The 21,071-nt window shown below is 41.5% G+C and overlaps 2 protein-coding genes across 2 annotated transcripts in view; both read right to left on the reverse strand.

The window, feature by feature from the left end:
* RBL1 (RB transcriptional corepressor like 1) overlaps positions 1–6,435 on the reverse strand; it is a 60,184-nt gene extending 53,749 nt beyond the window's left edge. The window contains exons 1-2 of the mRNA XM_078057158.1: positions 6,009–6,435; positions 2,497–2,630 (exon numbers count right to left, since the gene is read on the reverse strand). Of these exons, the coding sequence (XP_077913284.1) occupies positions 2,497–2,630; positions 6,009–6,164 (290 nt within the window). The 5' untranslated portion in view covers positions 6,165–6,435. The remainder of the gene's footprint in view (positions 1–2,496; positions 2,631–6,008) is intronic.
* Positions 6,436–18,165: 11,730 nt separating this feature from the next.
* Positions 18,166–21,071, reverse strand: part of MROH8 (maestro heat like repeat family member 8) — a 51,668-nt gene continuing 48,762 nt past the window's right edge. Inside the window, exons 23-24 of the mRNA XM_078057160.1 lie at positions 20,756–20,917; positions 18,166–18,460 (exon numbers count right to left, since the gene is read on the reverse strand). Of these exons, the coding sequence (XP_077913286.1) occupies positions 20,769–20,917 (149 nt within the window). The 3' untranslated portion in view covers positions 18,166–18,460; positions 20,756–20,768. The remainder of the gene's footprint in view (positions 18,461–20,755; positions 20,918–21,071) is intronic.

The raw sequence follows: 21,071 nt of genomic DNA on the forward strand, positions 1-21,071 counted from the left end.
TGGGGTGCCTGGCTGGCTTAGTTGGTGGAGCCTGCGACTCTTGATCTCAGGGTCGTGAGTTCAAGCCCTACATTGGGTGTGGAGCCTACTTAAAAAATATATATATATACATTGAGAGTAAACTGTTTAAATGGTTAATTCTGGGGAGTGAAAAGAAAGGGACATCTTTATACTCTCAAACATTCTGTATTATTTGAAAGTTTGTGAACCTTTTTAAAAATTATGGTAAAAGTATATATAACCTAAAATTTACTATTTTAACCATTTTTAAGTGTAAATTAAGTGGTATTAAGTACATTCCCATTGTGTAATCATAACCACCATCCATTTCCAGAATGTTTCATTATCTGGAATTTTTATCATGTGCTTATACTGCTCCAAATTTTAAGTTATTCTTTTTTTGTTCGGTTTCCCCAACAACCTAGTATTATAAAGATTTTAAAATTTTATTTTATTTTATTTATTTTTATTTTTATTTTTTAAAGATTTTATTTATTTATTTGAGAGAGAGAGAGAAAGCACATGAGAGGGGGGAGGGTCAGAGGGAGAAGCAGACTCCCTGCCGAGCAGGGAGCCCGATGCGGGACTCGATCCCGGGACTCCAGGATCATGACCTGAGCCGAAGGCAGTCGCTTAACCAACTGAGCCACCCAGGTGCCCAAGATTTTAAAATTTTATATGGTCATTGATGAGAAGCACTGATAGAAAAAAGTCAGATTATTTTATACTACAATGAAGAGGGAGGTTTTGCTCAATTAAAAAAACTACCTGAACTCCATCAATCTTAACTACACTTTCATTTTATTTTTATCATCAATGACAAAAACTGGTATTTATTAAAGTGTTTTTTTTTTTAAAGATTTTATTTATTTATTTGAGAGAGAGAATGAGAGAGAGCATGAGAGGGGGTAGGGTCAGAGGGAGAAGCAGACTCCCTGCTGAGCAGGGAGCCCGATGCGGGACTCGATCCCAGGACTCCAGGATCATGACCTGAGCCAAAGGCAGTCGCTTAACCAACTGAGCCACCCAGGCACCCTATTTATTAAAGTTTTAAACATTGTCTTGAATGTATTATTTTTCCACTTATGCAAACTAAAATTGTTCTGAGAGACTTTTTTTTTTTAAATTTAGCATGAACTGAAACTTAATTGATCTCCCTCGATAGGTCTTTTAAAGTTTGTCTTCAATGTTGGAAACCCAGGACAGCAAATAGACAACCATCTCAAATAGTTCTGTCATGGGTGAAAAACCCAGAAACAGAGAACATTACCACCTATCCAAATCTGGATCACTCCATTTGTTTTGTATCCAGGCAAATAGTTCCATATGATTAATATTAGAGCAAGTAAAAGCTATAACTAAGACCCACTGATTGCTTATTTGTTGCATGGTAAAAAATATTAACTATACAGCAGAAAAACAGGACAACACGTTGAGCAGATACTCAAAATTAACACAAGCAAAGCACGTGGATATCATGCCTCTAGATGTGATATAGTGAGGACACAAAATTATTTATGTAGTTTTCTATCTGGGGATGTATAACCTGCCTCTAAGCATAAGAAAACATGAGACAAATCCAAAATGAGGACTAATCTATTAAAAAGGGGGTTGGGGGTGTTTGTGGACTATATTCTTGCTGTGGAAATATTCCTAATTAAAGGAAACTAAACAGATATGATAAGTGAAGGTAGTCCCTAATCCTAGATTGGAATATTCTTTTAAAAAATTGCTATAAAGAACATTATTGGATCAACTAATAAAACTAGAATAGAGATGATAGATTATTGTATCAACGTTAACTTTGCTGAAGTTGATAACTGTGGTAGTTATCTAAATATACAATGAAGTATTTAGGGGTAAAGGGCTATAATGCATGCTACTTACTTCGAAATGGTTGAGGAAAAAAATATTATTTGAGAAAGATCAAATGACAAAGCAAATGGAATAAAGTGTTAATAATAGGTGAATTTGGGTCAAGGGTATATGGGTGTTCTTTGTGCTTTCCTTATTTTTGCAACTTTTCTAAAAGCTTGAAATTATTTCCAAATTTTAAAAAAATAATGAAAAAATTAAAGGGCGCCTGGGTGGCTCAGTTGGTTAAGCGACTGCCTTCGGCTCAGGTCATGATCCTGGAGTCCCGGGATCGAGTCCCGCATCGGGCTCCCTGCTCGGCGGGGAGTCTGCTTCTCCCTCTGACCCTCCCCCCTCTCATGTGTTCTCTCTCTCCTCTCATCCTCTCTCAAATAAATAAATAAAATCTTTAAAAAAAAAAAAAAAAAAAATAATGAAAAAATTATAGATTAAAAAGATTAGTATAGAGGCCTCTGGCTGAAGTCAGAATTTGAGGAAGAAAGGCAATGGAAGAATACGAGAATTGGAAAGGGATACCTATAGGACAACAAACTTAAAATGGAATAGAGTAACACAGAAATTAAATTCTAAAAGTAAATTTAGTATGTATAAAAGAGTGTTTGAAAAATCAAAGTGCTTTACCTTAGTTTAGCTGAACGCAGTATTCTGGTAAGTGAAACACAATTTCCTTCCATGATACCCTTCCCAACAGTGGGAATAATGCTTTTGCGGCATGCTACATATAATGAACATGCCAACCAGTGTATAACTTCTCCCTGGCAGGCAAAAGACAAAGAGCAAAATGAATATATTATGTTAAAATGCTTGAGTTCTAGAACCAGAAAAGATCTTAGAACTATATGGTCTTACTTTCATTATGTACATAACAGGCCAGAGTGGTGAAGATATTTGCCAAGGTCACAAAGCTTAGTTTTGCAGTAATGAGTATAAAACTCTTATTCTCAGTCCTGTGTAAGATGCTAAATCAGCATTAATCTAAAAATAGATCTCTCACCTACACCCCAAATCCAATATTATTGAAAGAGCTCTCTTAAAATTTCTCAGCATTAGCTTTCTTGATTTGAAAACACCAGTCATGGCCTTGATGATGCTTAAGTTCCTTTCCACCATTTCAGTTTTATGTTTCTTTTTTAACCAGTTTGACAGAGAAAGCAAAGAAGAGAGTAGAAAGTTGGCAAGGGAGTCACACATAAAAAGTTCATATCTATCTTGTACAACATAAAGAAGACCACCATCTTTGTGAGGTAAAAATTTGGGGATTTATCCAATCTTTAAAATAGTAAGTAAGCCTCTCTATTTCAGCAGATACCTCAATTTACAATCATATAAAAAGGTAACATTTGGGAATTCAACACTTGTCTGCTTTAGACTTCAGATATCGTCAAGCTAGAATCACTTCATGACTTTACCACTGAACTACTTATGTAATTTAAGGATTCAGAATTAGACACAAATCTTATAGCACAGTTCTGCAGAGCCTCTTTAAGATCAGTCTCTAAAAGAATAAAAACACTGAAAGATTTCTTGTAATAATCCAAAAGGGAAGGACAGAAATGGGTGACCACCAAAAGAATTAAAACCCAGTGTTACTACCCTAATGTAGGGAGAAGTCTTATTTGCTCAAGGTATTAAATGAGGCATGTAAGCTTGTGGTTGAATATTTTTAGAAGCTTTGATTAACAAATTTTGGGGAATAGCATCCAAGTATTAGAGAGCCATTGGATACAGGTTACTAGATGAAAACACCATTAAGATAGAGAAAATTTAAGTACTGGTATTTTTGCCTTCCCCCCCCCCCCCAAAGTCAACTATATTATTTAAATTCTTTGATGCTAGACCTTAGAAGTACAAAGATGGTTTCTGACCTCATGTAATTCCAAAATCTAGAGTGAAGAAAAGGAACAAATAATGGTTATCTTTAATTGTTGAGATATATGCTTTAAGAATTGAAGATAAAGTGTGAGAGAATATAGTAGAGTAACCGATTTTGAATAGAGGTCGGAGGATTCACAGAGGGAGACTTAAAATTGGTTAAATGGCGAATCACCAAAATGTAAGGGGAGAGGGAAAGGCAAGGGGGAAATGTAAGTGGAAGCTTGTCTGGTATACTGACAGGGGTAGAAGCTGGGGAGAAGGCTTAAGAAAGAGTAGATATATGAAAATACCTACTCCAAGAGCCTTTCACCAAAACAAACCGAAGGGGAAAAAAAAAAAGAAGAGGAAAATAAAAGACTTGGGACAGAATAAACAGTCACCAAATCTTAATTCACACATCTGTGCTTTCTAAATCAAACATTTAAGATGTCCTGATCAACTCCACCTAGTTGACTTAGTTCTTGAGACTTAGTTCTTCAATCTGCCTGTTGTAGGGAGTGAGGGAAAAGTTTCCAGGCAGAGGGAATGTCATGGAGAAAACATGCAAGTGGGAAGAAACTTGGTATATTCAAGAATTTGATGCGTGCCTGGGTGGGGCAGTTGGTTGAGCACCTGACTCCTGGTTTCCCCTCAAGTCATGATCTCAGGGTCCTGGGATCAAGTCCTGTACCTGGCTAACAGCACAGTCAGCTTGAGACTTTCTCTCCGCCCCTCCCCCCCGCGTGCTCTCTTTTTTCTCTAAATCTTTAAAATTTTTTTGAAAGAGGTGCCTAGTTTAATGCCTTGACTACACTTTGCACTCAGTAAATGTTTATTCAATGACAGATCAAAAGAGGACTTGGGAAGTCAGAAACGCCTTCTCAGGCTTTTAAAAATTAGTTTGTTTTCATTGAGTGGCCATAATTCATAATCTCCCTCACTTTCCTATTCGTCGTTCAGCCCAGTCATGCCACCATGGGTGCAGGTCGCTGCCCTTTATCCAGTCTACCCAGTCTACCCAGTCCTACCCCAGAGACATATAAGAGCGTCTCTTACGGGCGCCTGGGTGGCTCAGATGGTTAAGCGTCTGCCTTCAGCTCAGGTCATGATCCCAGCGTCCTGGGATCGAGCCCCGCATCAGGCTTCTGGCTGAGCGGGGAGCCTGCTTCTCCCTCTGCCTCTCCCCCTGCTCATGCTATCTCCGTGTCTCAAATGAATAAATAAAATCTTTATTAAAAAAAAAAATAAGAGCGTCTCTTAGGTATTTTCCCCCTCAACTCAACTCCAAATATCCAACTACATGCCTCTGAACCCAGCAATTAATTATTTCATAGGGTGGTGAGTCAGTGAGTCCAGGCCCCTCGGATCATGCAGGAAAGCCTCCGAATTTAAGGCTACTGGAGTAGTATGCTGAAATAATCCCATCGCAATGCTACCTCTACACTGGATTCCTGTAATTAGCAGAATGACCCTGGGCAGCACAGTCCTCTGGGCCTTGACATTACTACCCGGAAAGCAGGTATCATACTGCCCTGCCACGTTCACAGGGCTGCTGGGAGGACTCCATGCGAGAATGGTTGGGAAAAAAATCCAGCAATGACGGCCTACGCTTGTTTTATTCAGAGCCAGGCGCTGCGCTAAGCATCAAGATACTGAGACGGAGGAGGCTGGGGCTGAGCCCCACTTGCCGAGGACGGCTTTCATCAAAGCCAGCAGCCCTACACCTCCGCCCGCCGGGGTGACGCCGCAGGGCGGAGCGGTTCGAAGGCTCGGACTCCTCGGCCCCGCTCCACCACTAACCGCGCGCCCCTGGGCACGTAGCGTAGGCGCTCCCGTGGAACGGCGATCACAGCTCGGGTTCCCAGGGTCGTGGCGAGAACGGAGTGAGATGACATATTTAAAGGGCTGGGCGATGGTGTCGGCACTACAATTCACTTCAGCTTTTACCATTCCGGCATTTGGTTTTTTAACAGATTTACGGGCGCTATCGTGATGTCTGCGGCGCTCGGCGGGAAGCGGGTCTGGAGTCTACGGGACCCCCGAGGGGCGTGCGACCGCGGACAAGCCGCTCCTCTTCCGGACTTCGGTTTCCCGCCTCAGAAAGAAAATGGAAAGACGGGTCTACACCCGCCCTTCCAGCTCCGCACTCGGCGGCGCCCGGCGGGGCAGCGACCCTTCCCGGTGGGGAAACTCCCACCGCCCCACAGGGTGGGGTAGGGGCGGGGCGGGGGTGGGGCCTGGCGGGGGTCGGTCCGGCCGCCCCACCTGCCGCCGCTCACCTCTAGGCTGTAGTTGCCCCGGATGGCGGTGAAGTCGTCCAGGGCTTCGGCCGCGCTCCCCTCGTCCAGGTTCAGCTCCTGGCACAGGGCCTGCAGCGCCTCCCCGGCCGCGGCGACCACCGCTGCCCCCTCAGCGTGAGGCTCGTCCTCGAACATCCCCTCAGACCGCGGTCACAGCCCACAGGCTCCTTTCTCCCTCCTGGGCGCGCTACCCACAACCACCCGCGCCAAAGCGCGCGAAAGTCGGTGGCTTCAGAACGACGTCTCTCCGATGGTCTGCATCCGCGTTTCTCCTCAAAAAAGTCCGTTTCTCCTCCAGGGCACTCAGTGGTCTCTCTCTGGAACTGTGATTAGAAAGTGGACCTCGGTTCCAGAAAAAAACCTGGGCTTGGTCCTTGGCGGGCAGCGGTGGGCACAGCCAGCGGAGTAAGTTGATGCGGAAGGATCGGCAGCCGCGCGCAGAGTCTGCTGGGAATTGTAGTCCATATCCTGCCTTGACGCCTGCGGCGCCGCTCTGGTCTCGCCGGGTCTTTGGTTTGGGCCGGGCTGCCTGCTGCGAGGTGTCCTCGGTCATTTTAGGGAGAAACCTCCTTTGTACCACTAACCCACGGGACTGCGTTTGTCACTGCCCCGCCAAACATAGTCTGACTGAGACTTGCCCCTTGAGTTAGGAGACGGAGGCAGGAACAGAAAAAAGTGGTTCTGAGACCGCGGGAGGCCTCAGGACTCTGTCCCCTGCACCCAGTGGGTGGTCTGTGGAATGATTGTAGGGTTGGTGAGGCAAACCAGGCTTGACCTGGGCTGAAAGCTCTGCAGTAATCAGTTCCCAGGAGCCTGGGAACCGTCCTGGGAAAGACCGTCATTCCAGGCTTGGGAATGGCCTGAGCATAAGCTTGAAGGCATGGAACTGGTCTCCAAACCTACCCTTCTGCTCCACCGAAACCCCTTCTCCAGGAAGAGCCAGAGTGATCCAGAGCATGTCACTCCTTCACTCAAAATCTTTCAGTAGATTCCTCTTGCCCTTAAAATAGTATCCAAACTCCTTTTGATGGCCCACAGGGCCCCTGTGATCTGGCCTCACCTCCTTGCCCCCCACCCAAGTGTATAATAAGGTGCAGCTTCACTGCTTTGTTTTGGAACCTTGAAAATGCCAAGCTGCCAAGCTAGTTCTTGCCTCAAGGCCTTTCTCACATGCTGATCAAACGGACCCAAATACTCTATAAACAGACCCAAATACTCGATACCAGGTCTTTGCTTGTCTGGCTTCTGCTTGTCATTCAAGTTCAACTAAGTGTTACCTTCTCAGGCCCTTCCTGAGCACTAAAGTAGCTGACCCACCCCCCACAACACCCCATTTCATTGTCTTCATAACCCCATATCACTATCTGAAATTATCTTGTTTATTCACTGGCTCTTCCTACTAAAATGTGAGTTGCAAGAGAGCAGGGGCCTTTTTTCCTGTTCACTGTATTAAAAGTTTAGATTAGTGCCTGGCTCATAGCTGGCACTCAGTACTTAACAAAGTATGTTTGAAAAGTTACAAAGAGCCCACTGATGCTTGGATGAGGGAAGGAGTCACCAGAGATGAAAATGGAAGACAGGTCAAGGTAGGTTGCAAAGGACCTCGTATACTTCACTAAAAGCCTAGACATTATCAGTGGGGGTTTTAATGAAAGGAAGTGATGAATGACCAATAATGTTCTGGGACGGTCCCTCTGGCTACAGTGGGACACATAGATTGGATGAGGTAGAGACTAGAGGTATGGAGATGGTAGGGGCTGCTCCAGCATTGAAAGGAGCCAGTCTGGAGGGAGGTCTCTTAGAACTGAATGGGGCACTGCTAGAGAGGGAAGAGTCCCCAACAACAGAAGTTTTCATCTAGGTCAAGAGGGTGAAAGGTGATGCCGTTAACTAGAATGGGAGTAGAAGCAGAAGGATGAGATCAGTTCCAGAGCGTTGTGTTTGGGATGCCTGCAGGAAGTTTAAGAGGAGGCTGTTGGATCCTGGAAGGTAGCCCCTCTCTCCTCTCTCCTGGCAATTTCCCAGTCTTCTACATTGTCCACACTTGGAGAGGGGTGGGACTTGGGGAACCAGGTGCAAGCTGGGTCTCAAATGAGTAAAGACTCAAACTCCTCTCACCCTCCAGATTCAAAATCAAACTGAAACACCCATGTGGCACTTCCAACTCTTCTTCCTTCTAGAAGCTACTACCGCAGTTGACTTTAGAACCATCTCATTATTCTCTGGGGAGATGTTGGCACCTAGTGTCTGCACAGAGACTCTCCTCCCATTAGTTTTTATTTACTTAGAGGATTGGTATGGGTAGTTGAGGGGAGGTCTATCTCCCATGCCAAGGGGTCTGTAACAGGGTTTATCATCCTTCCTCCTTTTTTCCTTGTCAGCAAAGAAATGTCAGGATTAGTGGAGATAACATGGGTGAAGTCCCTCTTGTAGTGGTTCATTTGTTTTCTAATTAACCTGTGCTTATTTGAGAGGAGTAGGGACAGTCTGGACATGAGGATTTGGGAATATTCAGGCAATACCTGAGGCTAAGGGAGCAGGTAGGGAGTGTGTTGGCATAAGGAGAGACTCAAGGGGAGAACCTTTAGAAACACCTACATTTCAGAGATGGGCAGAATTTGAGGAATGAATGAGTTAAACTGTCCACACAGGTGTAAAAATAAAGGAGTGGTATCTCAGAATCTGGGAAAGAAGTACTCCATGGAGCCCAACACTGCAGAGAATTCAAATAAAATTCAAACAAGACCTCATATATTATCATTCATATGTTGTTAGTGACATTTGCCAGAGCAGTTTTCTGTAGCATAGTGGGAACGAAAGCCAGATTACTGTGGCTGAGGCGCTAATGGGAGGAAGGTCAGAAAGTTGGAAGTAAGAAGTAAAAGCTTCTAAGAAGTTTGGTGGTGGAGAGGAAAAAGGAATTTTCTAGCATAGGGGAAACACAGGTATGTGAATAATCAGGGACAGGAGCAGGTGGAGAGAGACTGAAGATAAAGAGATTATTGATTTAGCCAGGCCCTGGAAAAGGTGGCCAAGCCAGGAATCCAGAGCCTGGCCTTCCTCTTGGTAGCTCCTGTCTGGAAGGTTATCACCTTACATCTAGATTAAGCAGAACTGCTAGGTGCTCTGCTGAGTGCAAAATAGAGTAACATGCAGTAGGGAGTTGAGAGTGGTAAAGATTTAGAACAACCGTTGAGAAATATCACTTGGAAAAAAAAAAAAGAGAAATATCACTTGGTCTGTCAAATGCAAACGTTATGGTTGGAATTTTTTGAGGAGAAATAGAGTAAAACTAAGTCTGCCCCATGAGATTCTGGCTTTCATAGCTGGAACTGGACAAGATCACAAGAGTTGAGAAGCCTCAAATTTTTTGCCTCTGCCATAACTAACCAATTTCTTTTTTTTATCCAGATACTGAACTGCAGAGGGTGATTCTGACCTTGAAATGAAACCAAGATAAAAGGAAAGAGCTCTCAGGAATTATAAACTAAACCAAACCAGAGACTCACTGCCCCATTTTTCATTTCTATAGTGGTTTGGCTTTCAGTGAGTTGCAGTATATGGACTCTAGCCCATTTCTTCTTTGCTACTGGATTTGATTCTCCTGATTCTTTTCACACTTCATGCATACTGAGTCCTGAAAATCCTTCATTTCTCCATTCCACAAATGTTTACTGAATGCCTGCTATGTGCAAGATACTGATTCTTCCTATGCTGTGATTTTCAGATCATCCAGACTTGAACTGAGGGGTACTGCTGGCTTAAAAATGATCCAAGAACAAAAGAAGCCCCTCTCAAATGTCATCCAGCAAACAAAAACTGAGAAACATTATACATTTTCCTTCTCTTCAGGACTGGATCTAGGCTCTAACTTTGGATTTTCAGTAAGTCATATCCTGTCTGTGTAAGGCCTTCTACTTTCATTTCCTATCTTTTGATTCACCTGATCTGCAACCTTTTACATCAAATCAGTGACTTACTTTTATGACTTTTCCTTTTGCCATGTTGTAATTCTCAGAGTCTCCTGAATTGAATTATTAGGAAGTACAGGCTTGGCATTGAGGCCAAGATAAAAGGAAAATACTCTTATGTTCCCTTATTTCCCTTATGAAATAAAGCATTATTTAAGCAGTATTACCCCCCCCCCCTTTTGGAGTGTAACTAAACTATGTCTTTGGTTTTCAATAAATAATACTGCCATAGTCACCAACCTCCCCCCACCACCCGCCCCCAAACCAGCCCATGGTTTCCTCTTAATCACTGACTCCTCAGCTCCTTCATCCTCTACAGCTAGTCACTAAATCTTGTGGATTCCTCCTCCACCAGGTTTCTAGTTATCTTTCAACATTTTATGTTTTCTCTTCCAATCCATCTTATATTTAGTTACTAGACTAGTTTTTCTCAAACAGCATTTATATCATGTCACTTTCTTTCTCAGAAACCTTCAGAGGTTCACACTATTACAACTGAATCAGATTTAGGCAGCTCAGCATCGAGGACACGTCTGTCAGATCCAGCTTCACCTGCATGCTTTTTTTTTCTTTCATCAATATGCTATCCCTACTTTTTTATCAGGGTTCATGTTGGTTTTTATTTTTTCTTATTATCCAGTGGTATGCCCATTTAACACTAAACTGAATTTTGAATAGAAAAGTATGGGTAGTGAAACATTTACTCTGCCTTTCCTTTCTGATCCAGCTACATCCTAAAGGTTGTTTCTATTTTGGTTCCATTGTGTGATAGGCTCTTTAATTAGCCTCCCTGTTGTGGTGTAATATTTCAGAGTTTCCCAGAGCATGCGTCCAGAGCCTGATTAAGGCCTTCAGAGGCTCCAAAAATAAAAAGATTATAGTGCACACCCTCCCAAATGTAATTTAAAATATAAACAATTCTAAACCACAGAGTAAGTTTAAGAAAGTGCAACAAAGTTCTGGTTGCTTTTCCCAGCATGGCTATTTCATTTTGAAATTCTTTCAAAAACTTTTTTTTTTTTTTAATCCCTCATCTTTGCTATGCCTAAGCAGGTACTTGGTGTGCATATGTTCCTCTAGTGAAAAACCACTCACCTAACCTTCTAACTGTCAAAAAAAGCAGTTGATAGTTGTGGGGGAGGGGCTAGACCTGACCTCATCATTCTTACTGTTCTTGGTCCTCAAAAGAAACACTAAAGTGGTGGTCCTTGAGCGGGGTCCCTACCAGGAAAGTAATGCCAGTCCTACTCACAAGGACAATTAAGTGATTTTTGCTCCTCTTCCTTTATACTTTGGGGAAATGAGGCCCTGAAAAGCCCATTTTAACTTAAAAATGTAATTCTAAGGACTTTATTCATAAAAATCGATACCTACGGCACTCAATTTGGTCACAGGAAGATATTTCAGGATAGCATTTTCTTTTAAGTTTTCCTTTAAGAGATTGTACTGACACAGACATTCTACGAAGGACCAAAACTTATGATCATTTTTGTTTCCTGAATCCATACATACCTGGATTAATCCTGCTCCCGCTTTTAAAAAGGAGAGAGGGAGACAAGCCATAAGTGACTCTTAACAATAGAGAACAAACTGAGGGTTGATGGAAGGAGGTGGGTGGGCGATGGGCTAGACAGGTGATGAGTATTAAAGAGGACACTTGTTGTGATGAACACTGGGTGTTGTATGTAAGTGATGGATCACTGAATTCTACTCCACAAACCAATATTGCACTATATGTTAACTAACAAAATTTAAATTAAAAAAAAAGAAGAAAAAAGAAAATGGTCTATGAATGACATTCTTAAAGTTGTCATCCACCTCTGGAAAAAAAAGTCTCTGCTCCCCCTTAATCCCAGGAAGGATGGAAAACTGAACATTGTTAGCTAAAAACCACCCCAGATATTAGCCCTAAGCAGAAGATTCTGGTGGAAAAGTCAAACCTATATAAGAAAGATGTATGTAACACTCAAAGACAGCAATAGCAAACAGTCTTGGTGAGATTATTTCTGTTGCTTTTTTCCTCATTTCAATTTCCTCATTCAGTTTAGAAAGACTGATATTTTCCTTCTTTGAAATAGCTAAGGCTGTTCCTTACGGAACTAGTAAAGAAAGTAGAGAATTAGAATCAAGAGACATGAGTTTAAGTCCTAGCTAATTTTATGCCCTCTGGCAAGTTCTTTAACCTTTCTGAGCCTGTTTCCTCATCTGTAAAATGGCAGTAACAATAATGTCTAAATTACACAACTAATATGAGGGAAAAAATTATGTGACACTTCCATACAAATAACAATTATAAATTACTATTTCTTCACTGTTTTCCTACTGCACCAGAATCAACCAACTCTAATCTTTATTTCCACATCTTAAAACATGTTATCCTCGTCAGTGTAGCTGATTCTTTTTTTTTAAAGATTTTATTTATTTATTTGAGAGAGAGAGGGAGAGTACAAGAGGGGGGAGGGTCAGAGGGAAAAGCCCACTCCCTGCTGAGCGGGGAGCCTGCTGTGGGGCTCAATCCCTGGGACTCGGGGATCATGACCTGAGCCAAAGGTGCTTAACTGACTGAGCCACCCAGTGCCCCAGTATAGCTGATTCTTAAATGCATGAATTCATATTGAATAATTGAGATTAGGAATGCGTCCATTTAGAGCAAACAGACTAAAGATTATATATACACATGCATCCATATACAATATCTCTGGAAGGATACATAAGATACTGGAAACTTAGTTACTTAAAGGAAGAGGAATTCAATAGTGGTGAGATAGGAACAAGGAAATTTACCTTTTACTGTGTATCTTTGGTATCTTTTGAACTTTGTACTTACTCCAAAGATCACCCTAATAAATAAATGTATGCTATAAAATAAAGGAAACAGAGTATCATGTATGTATGCTATGATACTTAAGATATTTTTTATTACCTGTTTTTATTGATTAGCTGTTAATTAAAAATTGCACCCGAGAACTTCTAGGCATTTTGTCATTTCAGAAATGACTTTTCTCTATTTGATTTCAAAAAATAAATAAGATGCAGGAATAGAGAATCATGAATTAATTTCCATATACAATCACACTATTATTGCTATGGCCCTGAAGTTTGAAATGCAACAGGCAAAAGCAAAAATCCATGTAGTTAGACCATTTCAGATGCTAACTGAATTTGTGACTAAAGTAACAAAGCAAAGGCTAATTTCCTCAATATATAAAAGTTCCTATGAATCAACATGAAAAAGACTAACATCTTCAGAATGAGGAAAGGATTTGAATACTTAGAAAAGGAAATAACATAGCATTTAAGACAGGAAAAGGTGCTCACCCTTTCTAATAAGAAAAAAAAATGCAAACTTAAACCACTGAAAAAAACATTTTTTTAACCTATCCAGTTGTCAAAAATCCAAAAGTTTAAAAATGCTTTAGTGACTCCCCATTTCAGAGTTAAGCCAAACTCTTTGTCATGGCCTATAAGTCACAGGGAGTTTGGATCTGGTCCCTTACTTCATTTCCCTTTGCCTTCATTTGCTTTTTCATCCCTCCCTAGTCATCCAGGCCTTGTGCTTCCTGGAGTACGCTAGGCAACCCTAGTGCCTTATGACTTTTGAAATGCCTATTCCCTTTGCCAATAATAATTTTTCCCCAGGTCTGCAGAGTTAACTCCCTCACTTCCTTCAAGTCTGCTCAGATATCACCCCAATGAAACCTAGAGCCACCACACTCTTGATTCCTTAGACCCTGATCATTTTTCCAGAACATATTCCAGCTTCTAACATACTATATGATTTTATGTTTATTTATACTATTTATTATTATACATTATATTGTTTTTCTCCTCTGCTAGAATATAAACTCCACTGGGGCAGGGATTTTGGTTTATTTTATTCATTGATGTGTCCTAATCACCTAGAACAATGCCTGAACCCATAGCAAGAATCCAATAAATATTTGTAGAGTGAATATCATATTGTGCTGGCAAGGGTGTAGGGAGAAAAGCATGCTCTTACATCACTGGGGGGTAACTGTTACTACCTCCATGGAAGTCATTTGGCAATATTTTAATTTGAAATGACAAATGACATATCCTTCAACCTGGCAATTCAACTTTTAGGATTTTCTTCTAAAGACACACTTGACCTTGTGTGAAATACATATGTTTTTGTAGTTACTGTAGTATTGTTTGTGCCAAAGATTGGAAATTACCTAAGTGTCCTTTATTATAAAAATACAATGAAATACTGGGCAGGAATAAAGAATGAGGAAACACTTTTTGGAGTAATATAGAAAAATCTCAAAGATATTAAGGAGGGAAAGTGCAAGGTGTAGAAAGTGCAAGGTGTATAGAATACTATAATTTGTGAAAAAAGCAGGGAAGAGAATACACATATTTACTCATAAATGCATAATTATATCTTGGAAATAAAAGAAACTGGTAGCATGGTACCTTCAGGGAGGTGAAGTGGATGGCTGGGAATATTTTGTAACTTTTGAATTTTGAACACATATGCATTACCACTTTAATAAATCTATAATAAGCCAAGAAAAACAAAAATGTTTTCTTTTTCTTTAAGATTTTATTTATTTATTTGACAGAGAGAGACACAGCGAGAGAGGGAACACAAGCAGGGGGAGTGGGAGAGGGAGAAGCAGGCTTCCTAAGGAGCAGGGAGCCCGATGGCGGGGCTGGATCCCAGGATCCTGGGATCATGACCTGGGCCGAAGGCAGACACTTAAAGACTGAGCCACCCAGGTGCCCCCCAGAATGTTTTCTGAACGTCTCTCTTTGTTTTTTTTTTTCCTAAAGATTTTATTTTATTTATTTATTCATGAGAGACAGAGAGAGAGAAAGAGGCAGAGGGAGAAGCAGGCTCCCCGCTGAGCAGGGAGCCCGATGCGGCACTCGATCCCAGGACCCTGGGATCATGACCTGAGCCGAAGGCAGACGTTTAACCATCTGAGCCACCCAGGCGCCCTGAACGTCTCTCTTTGTACACACTATTTTAATTCCAAATAAATCCTGATTTAATATTCTGATTAAAGTGTTGAGGTACAGGGTTTTCACATAAGGAATCATGCAGAAGTAAGTATCTTGAGATTATTTTCAGATGTGGTCACTTACTGATTCTGTTTCAAGGCAAAACCACTTAACTTATGTCTATTTCGTGTGTGTGTGTGTGTGTGTGTGTGTGTTTTAAAAATTTTATTTATTTGAGAGAGTGAGTGAGCGAGAGAGCACAAGCAGGGGGAGGGGCAGAGGGAGAGGGAGGAGCAGGCTCCCCGCTGAGCAGGGAGCCCAATGCAGGGCTTGATCCCAGGACCCCGGGATCATGACCTGAGGCAAAGGCAGGGACTCAACCAACTGAACTTAGGTGCTCCTTTGTGTGTATGTGTGTTTTAAGTAGGCTCCACCACCCAACGTTGGGCTTGAACTCACGACCCTCAGATCAAGAGTCAGATGCTCTACAGACTGAGCCAGCCAGGGACCCCAATCTATTTCATGTTTTTATTTCACTTTTGGTGGTGACAAGGCCTGGGCGGTATTATGATATTAATATTTCAAACATCTTAAGAGGTTCTTTCAACAACCAGAACGCTATTAACAATTTCATTAATTGTTAAGTAGCAAAAAGTTCTGAAGTTCTGAATTAAAAGATCCCTTTATAACTTTTTAAATGCCATTTTTAATTATTTTAATAATTCAGTTGATGAAAATAGTTTTGCAAAGGACTTTTAGCTTAGAAATCTGAAAAAAGAAAAAAATTCTAACAAGATTATTTAAAGCTCTAAAACAGGGTACCACAAAGGAAGTTGTAGAAATGTATTTGGCTAAATGCCTATTTGAGAAAAAAAATTTTTTTTAATGCAGTGGGATTGGTTAGCCAGACTTTATAATTCTGTGGGCTCTTAAACTGAAATGATAATCTGGGCAGTAATAGAACACAAAATTTTTTTTTGAAATCACCAAGGCTTATTGCAGAGGAAAAGCTTGTCTTTCCTAGAAAAATAAATTTCTTTAATTTTAAGGTCAGAATACTTGAACTGCCTACAAATTCTTTTCCTTTTTAGTGTCCTGCCCTTTTTGCCACAAAAGTGATTTCCTAAGATCATCTGATACACAACCAAGAGTTTAAGTCAGCAGGATTTAGTAGGTTTGATTTGGTTGGTGGGTGGTTGAAAGACAAAAGTTTGGGAGATACACTCTTGTATGGAGTAAGTAGAACTGTGACCTCTTGTATATACTTGAGTGACTGGAGAGACAGATTCTTTGACTGTGGTCTTCTGAAGTGGTCTGGGGCAAGATTTCACTGAAAACCAGTGTCCGAGGGGCCAATAAGACTGGACTCCATGTTTGATATATCTTCTACACCGTCTCAACTTTCTACCTTTTATCTCATTCACAGGTCAGCATCCTTTCTAGATTCTCGGCTCCATCTCCTTTGTAACCTCCTCCCATATCCCTACTCCCTTTAAAAATGTCCCTTGCTATATTCACACCACCATCTCTGTTAAAAGAAAATGGGGGGGAGGGAGGGAGTGACAGCTCCCTCATAAAAATTCTTTGGTATCCATAGGAACCATTTTAAACCAGTGACATCTTCCTTGGACATCAGACTATAAACTCTACAGGGTGAGATAAAGTATAGAAGACATCACTAAATCATTCAGTAACTGGCACTCAGTCATGTTCTGTGGTGGGAAGTCATCACCATTGTTCAGGAAGAATAGAATCCATCACTTCCTCTGTGTTTTGTGTAACAGAAGGCAGTTGTTAATTACCCTTTCTAATCCTTTTCCTCTGCTGTTTTCTGACAAGGGTTTGGGAAGAGGTAGGGAAAGCAATTGATATGATATGGTTTCTGGGATGACAGGAAAGTCTCTGTTCCCCACCATCACCTCCAGCCTCATTTCCAAGTATCTCCTCTCTCCATTCTGCTCAGTAATGCCTAACATTTCTCAATTAGAGATTCATGCATTTGGCCTAAGAGCTCTACCTTTTTGGGTGCTTGGGTGGCTTGGTTGGTTAAGCGTCTGCCTTTGGCTCAGGTCCTGATCTTGGGGTCCTGGGATCGAGTCCCACGTTGGGCTCCCTGCTCAGTGGGGAGTCTCCTTCTCCCTCTCCCTCTATCCCTCCCTCTGCTTGTACTCTCTTGCTCTCTCTCTCTCAAATAAATAAATAAAATCTTGGGACACCTGGGTGGCTCAGTCGGTTAAGCATCTGCCTTCGGCTCAGGTCATGATCCCAGGGTCCTGGGATCCAGTCCCGAATCGGGGTCCTGGGATCCAGTCCCGAATCGGGCTCCTTGCTCAGCGGGGAGCATGCTTCTCCCTCTGCCTACCGCTCCCCCTGCTTGTGCGCTCTCTCTCTCTCTATGATAAATAAATAAAAGCTTTAAAAAAAAAATAAATAAATAAAATCTTAAAAAAGAGAGAGAGAGCTCTACCTTGTTAAAAAGCAAACATCCCTGGAAGAGTTAAGATCATTAAAACTTGCATTATTAATCATTTCCACCATAACAACCAGTTCATTAGATCCTTTCCTGAGAGGGATAGAAAAAGGATAGAAAAGGAGCTTGGAGACAGGAAGGAGGGGGAAGCTGTGAGGGGAGAGAGATTTTACAATTTTATCTAGTGCATGTTTACTTGCCTGGGTTGATGTCTAGGAGATCCTGCCCTTCCCCCAATCCCACCTTTTACTTACATGATAGTTTAATCTTTCAATAAGAAAAAAAAGTAATTTTTTTTTTTTAAGATTTTATTTATTTATTTGACAGAGAGAGACACAACGAGAGAGGGAAAACAAGCAGGGGGAGTGAGAGAAGGAGAATCAGGCTTCCCACAGAGCAGGGAGCCCGACGCGGGGCTTGATCCCAGGACCCTGGGATCATGACCTGAGCCGAAGGCAGACACTTAACGACTGAGCCACCCAGGCGCCCCAGAAAAAAAAGTAATTTCTTATAAGTATGTATTTCAGTATAAGGAAGTAAAGCAATATTCAGAGTAAAAAAAAGTAAGAATCTAAAATAATAAAGACATGGGTGGGCCAGTAATTGATAATGAGTAATACCTTTTAATAGTATATGATGAAAATAAAACTGAAATCATATTCAATTATATTGAACTTTTAACATATTATAACACAAATTAAGTCCAGAAATTTTTGTTGTGTATATTTAAAAAATTCTATAAAAACACAAACTTATGTCTGAGAAGAGCCTTTTAAGAAAATAATGGAGATACTCGGAATTAAAGGACTTGTTAATGTAATCAGCATTAAGTACTTCTTCAGCCTTTTCCAAACTGCTGAGGTAGTAAAAAGCAGACCTCTGCTTCTTCTTCTTCTTCTTTTTTTTTTAAGTAATCTCTATGTCCAACATTGGGCTTGAACTTATGACTCCGAGATCGAATTGCATGTTCCACCAACTGGCCTAGCCAGGCGCCCCAGACCTCTGCTTCTTAATGGATGCTTCTCTCTGTGAATTTTAACCCAATGAAACATAAATAAAATAAGTATTGTACTTGCCCCTCCCTGTTGGTGGTATTACTCAGAAAATAAAAATCTGCCTGGAAGGAAAGGGACTCTGGCATAAATATGAGTGAAGAGAAAGGATTCTTTCAAACTCTTACGTGTCTCTGGCGATCTAAACCACATCCTAAACCTAGAGGTCTGTTCATTGCTGTGAGACAGGGTAGTACATGAGATCAAACCCAGGATTCAAACAATATTCCTCAAGAATAACCACCAGCTTTTGTCTTAAGTCCACTCCTCTACAGTGTTCGATGCACATTCTATCCTTTTGAAAAATGAGGTATGCTAACTTTGTGTTTATTATTTGAGGCTCAATATCACTTTACACCATTTTTTTTTTGGTTACATGAATTTGGGGTACGAGTTCAGCAACTGGGATTCATAGTAGAGTAGTTCTGCATTTATTGACAGTAGAGGAACAGAGCAGATGAAAAAAGGGCAGAGCAGACGAGCCAAGGGTGTAGACTTTGCATCCAGACTCTCGAGTTTGAATCCTGGCATTTACTAGTTATGTGACTTCGGGCAAGTCACTTTCATCTTCTGTCCCTCAGCTTTCCCATGTGTAAAATGGAGAGAATCATACATGGAGTGGTTGAGGATTAAAAGAGTTAATCATATAATGTACTTAGAGTCTGGCTCATTGTAAACATTCGGTGTTAGTCATTCTTACTGAATAATCCACAAAATGGATAGTTCAAAAGTGGAGAGTGAAGGTGGTTTAATGCAGTGAGACCAAGGAGAAGCAAGCGCTGTGTGTAACTCAAATGTGCTCAGTGCACTGAAGTTTAGCATCCAGCGGCCATCCTCCAGGTGTCCTTTTGGCTCTGCTCAAGGGTGAAGATTTAATTCAGCCTGCAAGTAGCTCAAAACTCCTGACTGCTAGCCTCAAATATGAACACCTCTCTTGGGCAGGGTTCCTCTTAAGTCACACATAGCATGCTGTGACAACCCCTAAAACAAACCCAACTCACCATTAATCATAAAGAAATTTGTAAAGATGTCTTGGCAGAGGGCTGGGGGTGAAAGGTGAAAATCTGGGGGACAGGGTGGTAAGGATTCATGTTGCTCACTTTACAACAAAAACTTCACGCAATTCACCATTGGATGTGTCTATTTTTCACATGCCAGTTGACTCATTTCCTCTCTTTTCTCATACCACCTCCCAGAGGCCTCTCCATTGCCCTAGACAGTTCAGCTGTGGTTCTCCACTTACGTTCCTCAACCAAACAAGAGCCTGGCAAGTAGACCAATAGTGACCATTTCTAATTAATCTGGTACGCCTCTTGGGGGTTCCCACCCTTCTACATGCAGCTTATCAAATTATTCACCCGACACAAACTAATCTCTTTTTTGGGACACTTCTTGAAAATTTTCTCCATCTATGCTTAAAGCAGACGGTGGGTGCTCAACAAACAATAGCTCCCATCCGGGAGCCACTTGAGCAGCTGACAGTAGTTGTAGGAGAGACCATCAGGAAAATGAAAAGGGGAAGGAAGGAGTGGAAATCTTGCATAACTGGGGTAGATTCAGTATTATATTACTTCAGAAATTTTTTCTTGCTTGAAGGTTTTTAAGGGAAAGAGAAAGGAGGAGAAAGGTCGCAAGGATTTTATAAAAATACACCAGTAATATCAAACTGTAAGAATTGGTTGTTACTTTATTCCTAAGATTGTTGACAAGTAGATGGGGCTTTGACGAAAGACCCAACAGTACTAACATTGCAATATTAACATTTATTTAGAATCTCTTTTGAAGCTGTGCCAGACCTGTTTATCAAGACTGTAACTTCATGGAAGTTCTGGCATGCCTCAAAAACTCAGCAGAATTTTGCTATTTCTGCAAATTTAAAGAGCTGCCTTCCCTTATATATTCTAATTCATTTTTTAAAAGATTTTATTTATTTGTCAGAGAGAGAGAGAGAGAGAGGGAGAGAACAAGCAGGGGGAGCGCCAGGCAGAGGGAGAAGCAGACTCTACTGAGCAGGGAGCCCGACGTGGGGCTCGATCCCAGGACCCTGGGATCATGACCTGAGCCAAAGGCAGACACTTAACCAACTGAGCTTCCCTGGTTCCCCTATATTCTAATTCCTTAAAGGTTTTGCCAGCAAAAATTATGTTCTGAGGTAATTAAATGGGTGGAGGTAGCTTCAGGCTGGCATTGCTTTAAGTCTGAAAAAAAAATGGGGCACTATTGTTTTTGTGGTTTCTGAAAGAATTAGTTTTTACCCGATGTTACTTGCCTTGTATTTCTAAGTAGGAAGACATCTGATGAGGTTCCTCAGCCCGCAAACAGACTGCCTGGGATCTGGTTCAGCCCCCACCTTCTGCACTCGGAAGAGAGCCCGAGAGGCGATGATGCGCAGAGAGGGCTCAGGATCACCCAGCAGATCTCTCAGATCTAAATGGCCAGAAAACCCAGGTTGGAGCTGAAGGTCTATGAAAATGATCACTGGTCCACACACCAAACAGCCAACAAGCCTGCAGCAGCTGAGATGAAGGACTAACTTTTTCTAAGACTCTATCTGAAAGTTATACATTTGTAGATCAATTCC

Source organism: Halichoerus grypus, chromosome 10 (assembly GCF_964656455.1).
Source record: "Halichoerus grypus chromosome 10, mHalGry1.hap1.1, whole genome shotgun sequence".
Lineage (NCBI taxonomy): Eukaryota > Metazoa > Chordata > Mammalia > Carnivora > Phocidae > Halichoerus > Halichoerus grypus.